General features: G+C 30.6%; 2 protein-coding genes across 2 annotated transcripts; both read left to right on the plus strand.

Moving 5' to 3' along the window:
- Nucleotides 1-2,974: 2,974 nt before the first annotated feature.
- On the plus strand, nt 2,975-4,096 carry LOC119678950. The gene is made up of 2 exons (XM_038091071.1): nt 2,975-3,002; nt 3,291-4,096. The coding sequence occupies exons 1-2, from the start codon at nt 2,985-2,987 to the stop codon at nt 4,038-4,040; spliced, it is 768 nt and encodes a 255-aa protein (XP_037946999.1). The 5' UTR covers nt 2,975-2,984; the 3' UTR covers nt 4,041-4,096.
- A 4,463-nt stretch (nt 4,097-8,559) lies between these two features.
- LOC119678945 (adhesion G-protein coupled receptor G2-like) lies at nt 8,560-11,454 on the plus strand. Its single transcript, XM_038091065.1, has 2 exons — nt 8,560-10,190; nt 10,251-11,454. Exons 1-2 carry the CDS (start codon nt 8,852-8,854, stop codon nt 11,417-11,419), a joined length of 2,508 nt encoding a protein of 835 aa, XP_037946993.1. The 5' UTR covers nt 8,560-8,851; the 3' UTR covers nt 11,420-11,454.
- Nucleotides 11,455-14,196: the final 2,742 nt, after the last annotated feature.

The raw sequence follows: 14,196 nt of genomic DNA on the forward strand, positions 1-14,196 counted from the left end.
TTTACCCTTATTCAAAAGATTGTTTGTCCAATATTTGGTTAGAATCAGTTGTAGACATTTAGATCGACTTTTACAAAGATGCTTCACCTAATTGTAGGCCTTTTTTATATCTGAGAACTACTCAAATACAAAAAGTTTAAAATAACTTTGTTTAAAATTCTGATACTTTTTAAGTTGAAGTATACTATATAGTATCATTTGTTTTTAAAGCAACCTTTTCTATTTTTCTAAGATTTGTTGTGTCTTAGAATGTTTTATGCATTTTTATCACTTTTTATATCAGCGTTACTAAACCCTTAAATAGAAAAATTAGTATGTTTCGATGAATTCCTTAAAGTAACCATTCTTCAATTTCTATCGATTTTGTAAAATAAAGATTATATTTTTTGTAAAAATATATAATGTGATATTGTTTGTTATCTGTCTTTAAAAATAGTTTGTTATAACAAAGTAGATATATCGTTTCACAATAGTTCAAATCTGATGGTCGATAAATCTAATTTGTTATAATTATAATACTTCAATATAACAGATATGTAATTGTATAATTATAATTAATTATAAGTAAGTAATAAGTGATTATTATTTATTTGACATTAACAAAACAGTAGACTATACCTAATTTTTCTAAAATTTCCACGATTTTTTTTTTTGAGACATGTTTTTCAATAACGTTAATTACAACATTTAGGTCGTGTGCGAGTTAGGCTAAGTTGATGGTAAACCAAATGGGAGATTTTTTGGGATTTTTTGCATTGCACACATCGGCATATCTTAAAATTTCCCTCATTTAGAACGCAAGTAGCCCAACTCGCACACGTTCTTAATTTATTTACTTTTATAAAAAATTTTATTTTCTAGTCGTAGATTTTTTAAATTAATAGAATAAAAAATTTATTACATTATCTTAGTAGGTAACAGTATGACATTAGCTGACAAAGATCTTCCAGAAAGTATATTCTTAATCTTCGTTGTGGATTATCGGTTAATAATAAAGTAGTGGGGTGTAAGCACTTTCTTCATATTTCTCAAAGCTGAAAAAAAACCTGCAATATTTTATTATGATTATCTAACTGATACCTCGCTCTAAAGCTGATATCTATACAGGGCAACTTAATGAGATTGGTAGATTTTTTCTTATTTCAATCTCATTTACAGATGTTTGCATATTTTTGCATCTTCTCATCTTGTACGAGTATAATACATAGATATACATAGATAAATTCAGAAATATTTTCGTATATATCTGTTATTATTTTGTTATATCACACCTTAAGTAATTGTCAATATAGTGACTGATTTGACACCTTTTAGTTTCTTCAATGTTTTTCTATTGTGTTATATTAACAATATTTTTAAAATTTTAACTGTTTTTATACAATTAGTTGTAAGACTAAGTAAGCAAAATATATAATTTGAAGTAAATTAAAATATAAGATACATTTTAAAGCACATGCAAAATGAATGATTTTATATGGAAGGAGTATACATGCATATATATACATATGTACATATATTTGTATATTCGTAAAATTTTAATTTTATTTTCTAATACATTTTCATATCATATGCAAACTATCAATATATATATATTTATATATGTGATGCATATTACTTAGATAGTATTGTTTTTTAGAATATTTGTGGATTCGCTTTTTTAAATATTTCAATTTTTTTTAAAAAAGATTTATGTAAAAAAAATAAAAAAGTATGAATTTTTTTTTTTCTTTTTATATAGTTCTCTCTATAAATACAGCCAACGTTTCAAAGTTTCTTACACCTTTTCTCAGAGTGGAATATTATTATAACTCTAAAGCAAACTTCGAAACGTCGGCGATATTATTTTAATTTTTAATTGTTTAATTTTAATACTATTCTGTTATTTATATATTCTTTCTTATGTGTAGAATCTAATCTAGGTACGTAATACTGAGAAAGTCATGCTAATGTTACCACACAATTCACACGGGCGGGACCAATATTTTGTGAATAGAAGTTGTAATTTAACGTCATTTTTAAGACGGAAATGACTACTATATTTAATAGAAGCTAATATATTTCATAAAGAGGTTTTCGAAAAGTAATGAACTACAGCAATAAAAATTCCTTTTCATATTATTTTAATTAATTGAATTTTTGGCTGACCATAGAGCTGTTTCGAGTATTGCCAAATATCCACCATTAGTGGTCTTGGAAATAATTCTTATTCCTTTATAATTTCTTTTTGAGACTACAAGTACCAGGAATCGAACTTGTGTCCTGTCAAATTTAAAATAAAATAACAACTAATTTATAATTTTTTAATTTTATGCACATAAAATAGAAATATTATTCTTTTGAAATAAGTTTTTATTAAAATTGTCACCTATTAGCACTGATTTCTTTCACTGAATAAATACAAAAACCCTCATTTTCTTTGGCTTGGAGTTGCTTGATCAACATTTGATTAGATTACATATCATCTATAAATATAATCTGTAAAATATGCATAAATTCTTCGCCTATCAGTGAGACTATGCACATTTCTTCAGACCGGGAAATACCGGCGAGAGTTGCAAAACGAGCTCTTTGAAGAATGGAATTTCACGCAATAACAAAGCGGTACCGATTATTAACATAAGCCGGCATTTGTTTTTAGCAAAAGCTAGAATATTTATGTTTCTAAAATATCTATTTTATGCGAATTTATCGCATTTTTAATTATAAATTCACATAATAACCCTGAACTTGAAATATAGACAACGAAACTTGTCTCTAATAACGAAAAAACGATAATATAAAAGTCAACGCATGGGCACTTGAAACGCCTATTGTCGGTTTGCGCTTGGCACCGCGCAGTGTAATTCGAATCTCAACTGGCTCACAACAGTCTGAAGCATTGAGGCGCTGAAACTTCGATTGAGGAAGCAACTAGAAACGTCGTCAAGTGTTGTTAAATTTCAAACAAAACTCAAACAAAACTCAAACAAAAAAAATCAACAGTAATGTTTAAATTTTTTACTGTAAGTTAAATATTCTCATCTGAAAAATAATACAAAAAAAAACGGTGTGCAAACATGATAATGTTGATTTTAAACACAAAATAAATTAAAATTCCTAATAAAAATGTCAAAATGTCTATTAAAAATTGATTTAAATTATATATAGAATCCGCTTTTGTTAATTATTGTAAACACTTTGTTTCAATATTTCAAACCTTTTTAATTATTTGTGCACTTATACACTAACTCATACTTTATTGTAGTTAAAATTCTTTTTTTAATAAAAATAATTTTTTTAATTCAATTAAGATTCTCTGCCTCGTGGGCTTAGCTACTGCTGCGAACTTTGGCTATAATTACCAGAGTGCGGTCAGTTCACAAACGCCAGTTGCAACTGGCATTGGCAACATAAAAACAGTGCAACCTGCCGCTAGTGCGCAACATTTGCAAACTGCACCTTCAACTGTTGATTTCGTGAAACATTTTTACTATTTTTCCGCACCTGAAGAGAAATTAAGTCAACGAGAGGTCATACAACATGCGGCGTCGACACCGGTGCAGAAGAAATTAAATGTTGTTGTCATAAAAGCACCAGAGAATCATAGTTACCAGAAGGCAGTACAACAGTTGGTGCCGAGTGCCACCAACGAACAAAGAACACAAATTTATGTGCTTAACAAGGAGCCCAGTCATGCTGCCTCTGTGAATCAGCACAGGCAAGTACAGTATGTGCAGCCAGTGCAGCATGTGCAACATAAACCAGAGGTACACTTCATAAAGTATCAGACCTCAGACGATGTACAACGTATACAACAGAATATATTACAGCAGTACGGCATTTCACCAGGACAAGTGCATACCGTCACTGCTCCAGTTGTTAACTTTGTTGGCAGTAGCACTCCTGGCAAGAGTTCATATCAAACTGCTGCCACAAATGTTAATCGTGCTTATTTAGCACCGAACACTAAAGTTGATAACAATTATGCTAAGAACTTTTTGCCCAATGGTGTTGATGTTGTACCCGGAAGTTCCTATTTACCACCAGCATTGGTATTATAAGTGTTCCGTGGAATTTTCTTTCAATTATTAAAATTTAATGAATTATGTTATGATTTATTTTATTTTTATTTTAATTTTTTTTTTAATTACTCACATTCCAGCTGCCATTTAGACTTGTTTTTTTTTTACTAGTTTTGTATAGAAAAGCTTAATTGTAAATAAAATATGTAGTATTTAAATTGAGTTTTAGCGAATAAAATAGTAACCATAATATATATGTAATAACATGTTATTATAAAATACAGCATTTAAAAAAAAATAAATTTTTATTATATATGTATATTATTTGTTTTTTTATGTAGACAATAAATAATTTTAAATTTAACATATTTAAGTAAATATTTTTCTAAATAATTTTTGTTCTAATAATATTCTTACCATTCTTACTTGTCGCGCAACTAATGTGGTCTATTGTGCTGGACCCAGTTGTTTTAACCTATCACTACGTCATGGTTTTAATTTATGAACATGAACACCTTTTCTTTTCTTTATTCCAGTTGTAATATGAGGCAACGAATTTGTGCTCAAGATAGATAAAAATTTCAAATCTTCCACTTAAAGTCTCAAATTTCTTGATCTTCAACTAGGTATTTCATATAATTTGACATGAAAGCATCTTGATAGTCCTGATAGCATGGATTCCTGCTCCATACTATTTACTAATAATGTCATATTTGTTGAAACAATACTTTTACGGTTAGCACAAATAATTCTCTTATCTGTAATATATATAACATATATTATATATATATACCGTATGCTTTTATATATATATATAAAAGCAACTGTTTCAAAATGTGTCTTAGGACCCATTCTAAACACATCGTTCAGTGAGCTGATATGATATCACTCATGTAACGTATTCTTGGCAACAGAGCGGGATAACAAAATTTTCATTATATCTAGTTAATAAAGTTTATAGGTACTAATTATAATCTAAATTTTGCTTAATTGAAACGTGATTTTATTACCGGTAAATAAAAAAAATAAACAAGTAATGGTAATACGATTGTAGATTCTTTGAAAAATTAAACGAATTGACTGCTCGTTAAATTCATAATCCCAAACCAATTGTTTGGAAAAACATTGTTTTATCTCACAAAACTATTATAAAGCTTGTGTAAACACATGGTATATAATTGAGGAACTGTGCAATGCTATATAATTTTAACTCTAATATTTAAGTTCCTTAATATCATCAGTCAAAAAAATGCTCACAACAAATCAACAAAATACAATAGATAGATACATAGAATAGATAGAAGCACAATAATAGCTTAGTTTTAAATCTAACAGATAACAGTTTAACAACACAATTTCGAAAGAAATTTAAATACTTGAACTGCTAGATAGTTTTGGGTACTGCTATTATCATTTATTGTATATAGCAATATATATTATAAATAGAATATAATAGTGAGTTTCATTGTAAGCTTCTATTGTTGAATAAACTTATTTATTGTCTTACTATAGTTATTATTATGAATGGACATAATATTGGTACCTTAATGTATAAATTGGTTTTAAACCCTGAGTTTTTCCTAACACAATAGGCTCATTGTAAGTGGATCCACTAGGGATCGCCGTTATAACCTAACCTATCCTTATGTATGTATAATATTGGCTATAAAGTGTACATAAGGTAAATATATTGGTTTCTTACTGTGCACAGAGTGATTCAATAAGTTTTTGTTTCTTAATAAATAGTAGTGTTTGTCCTTCTTTTGGGAGTTATTCCCTATGTGTGTCTTAATAGTGTTTGTCCTTGTTTTGGGACTTTTAAGTCAAGTAAATAAATTTGTTATAATCTTTGTTAAGCATGGACATAATACCTTTAAAATCTGTAGTACTGTTTTAAGTTCTACTTTTTCAATAAACTGTTGTTTTTGTTGTGTGTTTTATTAGAAAGTGCAGGTGAAATGCTTTCACCGAGTAGTTAGCTGTGTTCTGCTACTTTGTAAAATACACAAATTTAATTCTATTAAATTCTTAAATTGTTGGGATGATAATTTAACCAACTGAGTTTAGTTAGAGATTCTACTAAAAGTTTTTTTTTTGATAAATTAAAATAATCTTTATATGGGCTTAAGTTATAGATCACTACAATCAAGAATATTACTTATTTTATTAGGACGGATTCTTTGACACTATAGTCGAAAACGTTGGTTAAATTTTAGATGAATCTATATTCCAGTATTCATGTAGATCATAAATGGGCTTTTGCTCTTATAAGAGCTACAGCTCTTATTAAAAAATGCTAGCGCTACTAATATTTCGGTTTGAAACTGAATTTTTTTTGCTTGTAAATACGTCATATATTTTATACAAGAATTTTAAATATTATAAAAAATTGTTAAATCATAAAAATACTGATATAAAAATTGTTTATACGTAAATGTTTATTATTCACACATTTATGTTTCGAAATTGATAAGACATCGATTCATAGAAGCACGTTGTGCAATATCCGACTTGTGACTCAATCGCAAGAAATATAGCATTTATAAGTACATTATTTGTTCGATTTATTATGAGTGCTAAATATTTAAACATAGAGTAAATTCTGAAAACTATAAATTGATAAAACAAATGAAACTTTATTTTATGCTTGTTGGAGAATAGAGTAATTTTTTTAAAGAGGAATGTACTACAATTAACTATAATATCGTGCAGCTTATTAAATTTATTTTTCCTTCATCGATTGATTTCTTTAAACAATTGCACCAATAATCGAACAAAAAGGCTCTCTACTCACCAATTCGGTTTTCACTTAGAGCATAGCACTTTTTTGCTGGTTCATAGATTAGTCAAATAAATCCATAGAGAAGAATAAAATAGATGAGAAGAATGTTGAAATAAAATATTTCGGGCATTTTATTGGGTGAAGTAAGTCGGCATTCTTTTTAAACTAAATCGCGAATTATTGCTAAATATTTTACATATTTGAAATTTTACCTAGTTGACATGACTTCAATACGTAGAAGTCCTGAGTTTCTAAATATGGCATATAAGTACCAACGTATTATGTTTTGTATACAACAGACCTTCTACTCACCGAAAAAGGTGTGACTGACACATTTGTTTATGCTAAGGCATCTTCCTTATTTGATAGTAATCCATGGAGAGCATCGATAAAACCATAGCTATATATTCACAATATAACTATGTGGTTGGGAGACTGAAGAATCAGATCAACTGAAGTGTGAAAGTCCATCAAGGTCATTTTAACCACCAGCTAATCTACTTATTTATTTATATCTAACGACTCTACACAAATGATTTTGACAGTAATAACATATTTTTGAGTATTCACCACACGATATATTGCGTATTGGTTCTAATACTTAATAATATTGTACTCGACTGGTATTTAGTCGATATAATAAATCGTTATTGAATTAAATTACTTCAGGTAGATGAAACAAAATTTTGGACAATACAAACTTTTACAAAACGAAATGGTCTCAACTTTAAATAAAAAAATTAATCTCAGTCGGTGTACTAAATTGCCATTGGTTTAATTCAAGCTTCTGCATTATAATAGTATATTAAAAACCGTTTGAATATATGGACCACAAAAACATGATACTGCTGCAGATACAAATCTGGAAATATTGCAATGCTTACAATCCCTAACATTTTGCTAAATCATAAAAATACTGTAATATATTATCAATAATCATTTGAACAGCTACAGTTTTATATAATTAACGTAACAACATCCAACCTGTGCCTGGGTTCAACCTAGTGTCAGCTTTATATGTCTTCAAAAGTCTAAGCATTAAATCTTGTAGGAACCTACTTGAAATTAGTTCTAAGTATGCACCATTTTTCCATTTATTCACAATTGATAACATTTGTTTCGAATAAAAATCTCAAAGAACATATTAGTTGTGACTAATATTAGACGGATGCTCATTAACTAATAAACAAAAATATTAAAAATAACTCATATCGCCCTACTATTTATATAGTTGCATATATACCTTATGGTTTGTCTTATCAAAAATAAACAATGTTATTTCCCTTACTTTTTCCCTGTTTTCCCTCTCTCATTGTCTCTTTCTTACTCTTTTATTCTCTCTCTGCACTAAGCATAAAATTGTTACAAAGTTAATCAACTATTAGTAATAGACTATTACTTAATATAATAAGTAAAATTATATTTTGAAGTCAGGGTCACGAAACTATACAAAATTTGTACTCAACCGGTAGTAGTTTTAGTCAGATTATTAATATAGCAATTCACATAAATAATTGCAACTTATTATATATTTGTTATGGTTGTGAATTTCTCATTTTCAACTTAAATAAAAATAAATAACAAAACTTAGTGACGTCACTGTGTCGATCAATTGAGAAGTGACTTACTCATTCATTCCAACAAAAAGCTGACCACAAAGAAGACTACTTATCAAGAACTTTGATAAGTGCGGCATTAAACATTTTTTACTATATTATATATTATTTATTACCTCAGTAAACATCGATTTGTTTAAGCAAATATGCAGAAAAAATGTTAAGGTATTTGAGAACATAAGTCAGCACAAATATTGGTGCTCTGAACTCAGGTAAAGTGAATAACTGAATTAGTTCAAATTAAGTATCGAGCGCGGACGCCTCGCATTGCACGTCTCGACAATAACTGACGAGTAGACAATTTACAAAAATGTGATTAATACAAAAAATGATAATATCTTAAAGCCACAAATAAACTCAAACAAAAGCGAATTTATAAAAGATTAATTACACACTTATAAAGATACACATTTTTAGAGCCAACCAAAAAGAAATAAGATAGTGCTTGAAAAATGAAGTTTCAGATACTAATATTGTTTGCAGTGATTTCTTTTACAAGTGGTCGCAAAGTAACAATTCGGGAAATGCAAGACTATAACATAACAGACTTTAACAAAACTCCAGAGTCCAGAGAAAGTAAAGAAGAGCAAATTGAGCCATTAATAAGAAAACATTATTGGGGTCAATTTCCAATGGAACATGAACCTCCTGAACCTCCTGTACTAGTAACTGAAAATAATCATAAAAAGAATACTTCGTCATTGTTTTGTGAACCCAAAAAATTTCGACATAATTACCTTATGAGAGGCGGTAGAGTACGAGAAATGTTGAATACTTGGAAGCGCGGTAAAATTGGAGAAGAAGTCACCTTACATGATTTGTGTTTGAGAGAGAACGGCATGCCCCTCACACTGAAATGTTTATACAATAATAGAACAAGTATTGCAGAATGGGATAGTCATGTGAACTGGCAGTCGCACATGTTGTGTCTGCGAAACACAAGTGAAAAGATCATAAGCACGGAACTAAATACTTTGCATAATGAAATTTTGGAAAATAAACGCTTGCATAAAGGAAAAGCCGGCCGGAAAGAAGTTACTGAAAATGTCAATATATTGCTAGAGCAACCGGATTACAAAATATTGCCAGCTGATGTGCATTTCACAAATAAAATACTGCAGGCAGTATCAGCAGAAGGAGCCGATGCTGAACTAACTGATGACGTGATCAGCATATGCAATACCATCATGACGAAAGATCCAAGTATACTACGTAAAACTGCTGAATTAAATTCTACTAATGAGCTATTGGAAACTTTTGAAAGGTACATGGATAGCCTGTCCTCAGAACTTGTACCAACTAGTCGTTGTGGTATAGTAGTAACAAACACAACAGCCACCAACAGCACACACATCGCTCACCATGTGGAGACTATTGATCGAGCGCATATTGGTGTGCTTGCACAAATCTCAACGAATATCACTGTTATTCACATAAACCCTAGTTGTGCCAATATTTCGGGTTTGGCCATTTATGATTATGGTAACTCAGTGCACCCAACTGTGCCACCAACCATTCTAATGCATAACGCTATCGGGAAATTTCGTTTTCGGTTTGTTTATTTGAATGAATCAGCAAATGAGTTAATGCATGAGACCGGACTACAAGTGGCAACATTTGTGCCCTTATCGCTCTGGGAATACTTACGTACAAATATCGTGCAACCAAATAAGCCAGCCACAATAGTATTGAAGATATATACGAATGATTCACTTTTTGTGGAACAAAGTGAAGTGCAGACACAAAAGCCATTCAGCAAAATATTGTCAATCTCCATACCGGGTTATTCAGGTAACTTTTGTTTAGGTTTTCTTTAAATCAATCAATATCAATTGCTTTAATTTCATTTAGTCACCTTTCCGGAATACTTACCCTTTATTTTACGTAATGAAAATTATGGTACTGCTACTAGCTCAAACATAAGCTCCAATTGTGGTTACTGGAATTATTCTACTTGGGTTAGTCAAGGTATTGTGAAGCAAACGCAGGATAAAGCTGTTATTTTGTGTGGAACAAATCATCTAACTCCCTTTTCATTTTTGCTTGGTGGCAGCTATAGGCAAAATGACTTGAACGGTGGAGTGCTTATAACCCCTGCTAATCAGCGTGCATTGGATATAATAACACTGTTAGGTTGTACATTATCATTACTAGGCTTACTGGGTATTTGGTTAACTGCAGTGATTTTCAAAAGTTGGCGCAAATTGGCTTCAACTAAAGTCTTGCTTAATTTGTGTGCTGCTTTAACTCTTCAAATGGTGCTTTTCATCTTTGTGAATACTGATGACATGGCTGAAGAGTTGGTCAGGGAGGGCAGCTACGCTAATTGTATGGCACTCGGTGCTTTAATGCAATACTCAATTTTGGTGTTGTTCTCATGGATGTTAATAATTGCTTTTCTGCAATTTCAACGTTACGTTACTGTGATTGGCATCGAACGTCCTCGCCATTACATTTTAAAATCAGCACTTGCTGCCTGGGGTTTGCCAATTATTCCCACACTTTTAGTCTTATGCATTGATCCACATTCGTATGTACCAACAGCGTATCAACTGCGAACAGACAGCGGTGTATGTTATCCATCTGGACATGGCCTGCACTTTGGCGTCATACTGCCTGTCTCTTTGATTGTCTTGGCGAATTTAATTATTTTCATTTATGTTTTCTATAGCATTTCACACTCACTTAATCAAACGTTACAGCGACAGGAACGTAAAATGGTCGTGAAACAAATACGTCTATCTATTTTACTCTTCTTTTTGCTAGGACTCTCGTGGATATTTGGGATATTTACATTCATGAAGGCCGGCATTGTGTTTGCTTATCTCTTCTGTTTGACAGCAACAATTCAAGGCTTCATTCTATTTATTTATTTTATTTTATTGGACGAATTGCCCAGAAATGCCTGGTTAAATCTCATTTTCAATGATAGAAAACCGAAGAATGTTGTGAAGTCAACCGAACTACAGTCTATCAGTACGAATACCACCGGCACTACGAGTGATAATCAACAGAATTAAATGAACAAATTAGTTTTAAGTGGAAGAAGTAATTTATTAACGTTTCTGTATGTTATTTCATATAAAATTTATATTAAATATATTTTTTTATTTTTAATCATATCAAGTCTTAGTCATATTTTTACTTCATAAGCTTACAAAATTTTTTATGATGTTAGCCTCTATGTGTTTGTGCTAAGGAAGTCTTCTGTCAAAGCGAGCTCCAAGTTAAGAAAAATATTTGCTTGCAAAATAATGGTACCATTAAAGATAATTTAAGAGCACAGATCTTGCATTTACGCAGATACGCCAGTTTTTATACCGGATTTAGGTTGAGATATATGTTGAGGTAAGAGCGTATAATGGCTGTGCACGTAGGTTTACAAGTCTGAAAGAAATAAAGATTATAGAACTTGCTCCAGAACACTGATCTAAGGTCAAAAGTAACAGAGATTTTGAGGCTTTTGTGGAGTTTTCCTCACTTCTTAAGTACGAACTATATATCTTATAATAATTTAATGTTGTAAATTAGGACTTTATGCCATACTTTGTAAAATGCTTAAACTCCATCAAGTATAATTCCAAAGCACTATATTTTGTCTTCGAAAGCTTTACGCATTTTGTTTGTAAGGCCATTCGCTGGCTTTACAATAACATAATCTAATCAAAATCTAAATTGTTGTTGGGAAATTATATTGTTTGGATGTAGGTAAGGAGAAAGCTTTTACGGAAGTGTTTTCTCAAATAACTTTACCAGAGTTTAAAGAAGACTTATAGGTCTATATAATATATCCAATATAGGATTCTTATTAGGTCTTAGTATTATGATTGTTTAATGTGCCTTTCAACTGACTGCGAAAAATCGGGTTAACTGAATATATTATTTTTGCTAAAATAAAGTCATAATCTGCAGATCTCAAAATATTAAATTTAGTTTTTATAACCTGCTGGATTTCCTTACTATAAAATCTGATAAGTTCATATATCAAAGTCAAAGGTTACAGTGAAGCTCGCAAATATTTTGAATATTTTCATATCTTCTTCTAGTGCAGGTTTAGTCTTTCTTTTAGCATCAGCACTATTAAATAGAATAGCAGAAATCTAGAATATTTTTGTCTAAAAAATATCAAGCTTATATCGTACCTGAATTGTGACATTGGCGATCTAAATCTGTCTCATACTCGTCTTAATCGTATTTTCGTTTTTACTAAATGTTTAATTGTAGTGGAATTATTACCACATTTCCCAGTGACTTGTTGAACCTAGAGATAGACGTAGCCTGTTTATTTACCAATATTAGTGTAGAATTAAATTCTTCCAAAGTTGTCTCAATGTCAATAGCAGTCAATAGCATATATTTTTTGTTGATCCGAATTTATAGACTTTTTTGTATATCAAATGGGAAATAAGTTGATTGACCCGTAGATACAATATTAAATTTTTGCCAAGTAAATTATAGAAGTCAATAAATTGAGCTTCAATAATTTGAAAACTGTGTGCGCATTAACCAGCACTTCAACAAATTGTATGCTCTTACACGTAACTTGAAGGTGGGATCAGTATATTCCTCCAATGCATGATGTTTATTACTGACTTTCATTAATACATCCTGGTTACTAAAGTAAGGTTTAAATTTTGGAATAGGAAAATTCTTTTTACTTGTCGGATGTATTTCCAAAAATAATAGAACATCAATATTTTAGTCGGTTAAAAAATTTTTAATTCAAGTTTGTGCTGGCGAAGGTCGTTACATTTCCACAGGTAGGTCCTTGTGCTGGCGAAGGTCGTTACAGTTCCACTGGTAGGTCCTTGTGGAATATAATTTTTTGTTGAAATAAATTGGAGTATTCAATTTTATATTTCCACAATTTCTCGTATTAAGACTTGCATGGAGTACACAAGATTGCTATAAATTGACTAAAATGTGTACCCGTAACTTTAATTCTTTGTTGATTATTTTTCTCTGATTCTGAAGTTGTTTCCTTTTGAAACGATTTTAGTTACATTACCATATGATAGAACAGGGTATATTTCGTTAGAATCAGATTATTATAACAAGTTGGACTGTACTAAGCATTACGTAGCAGTGGTGGGTCATCGTCGGCGTTTTTAGCATGTAGACTTGTTTTATGTTTAAGCTCTGCATATATTGGACAAGCATAGTAGTGTAGATTTCTGCTGCAGTTACTGCATTTCTTAACATTTTTTAATTTTTTTTACTTTCTGCTATCTAATTTCAGTGCAGTTCTATACAATGGTTGTAGGTTTTTATTTTTATTCTTCATATTATAAAGTCAAAACACGTACTAATCGACATAACACAGCTAAGTATTGAAAGCAGTATATTGAAACCCAGTTTGCTACTAAATTGGTAAAAATATTTTCTCCAGTCGGAAGGTTTCTGTTAGGCTTTTAACTTTAAGTTTTTTAGTTCAATTTAGTCAGAATATGTTAAAATAGCAAACAAAACATGAAGCAATGTGTTCACATGTCGAACTACGTTGAAGAGTAGAGAAGAGGATATGTTCTGAAGAGAAGACAGCAACTGTTAAAACTTGTGCACCACTTATTGCTCTACACAATTACCGTACTGACCAGATACACTCTCATTGGTAGGGACGCCGACTAGTTAAAGGTTCCCTTAAACGATTTTCATAGCTGCTGGTCAAAAGTGGAAGAAAAAAGCGTTATCCATCTACTCTGTCGCTTTTTGGTATCCGCCAAAAGGTGCATATCTGAAATCTCCTTTTCTAAAATGTCTGTACCATATCGCGACTATAGACATTAAAGATTTTTCG

The sequence above is a fragment of the Teleopsis dalmanni genome, chromosome 2 (assembly GCF_002237135.1).
Source record: "Teleopsis dalmanni isolate 2A chromosome 2, ASM223713v2, whole genome shotgun sequence".
NCBI classification, from domain to species: Eukaryota; Metazoa; Arthropoda; class Insecta; order Diptera; family Diopsidae; genus Teleopsis; species Teleopsis dalmanni.

Excerpts from the sequence above, each read along its gene's own strand:
- LOC119678945 (XM_038091065.1), top strand. The coding sequence starts at position 8,852 with ATGAAGTTTCAGATACTAATATTGTTTGCAGTGATTTCTTTTACAAGT. Across the intron at positions 10,191-10,250 it reads CTCCATACCGGGTTATTCAG|TCACCTTTCCGGAATACTTA; the intron begins GTAACTTTTGTT and ends AATTTCATTTAG.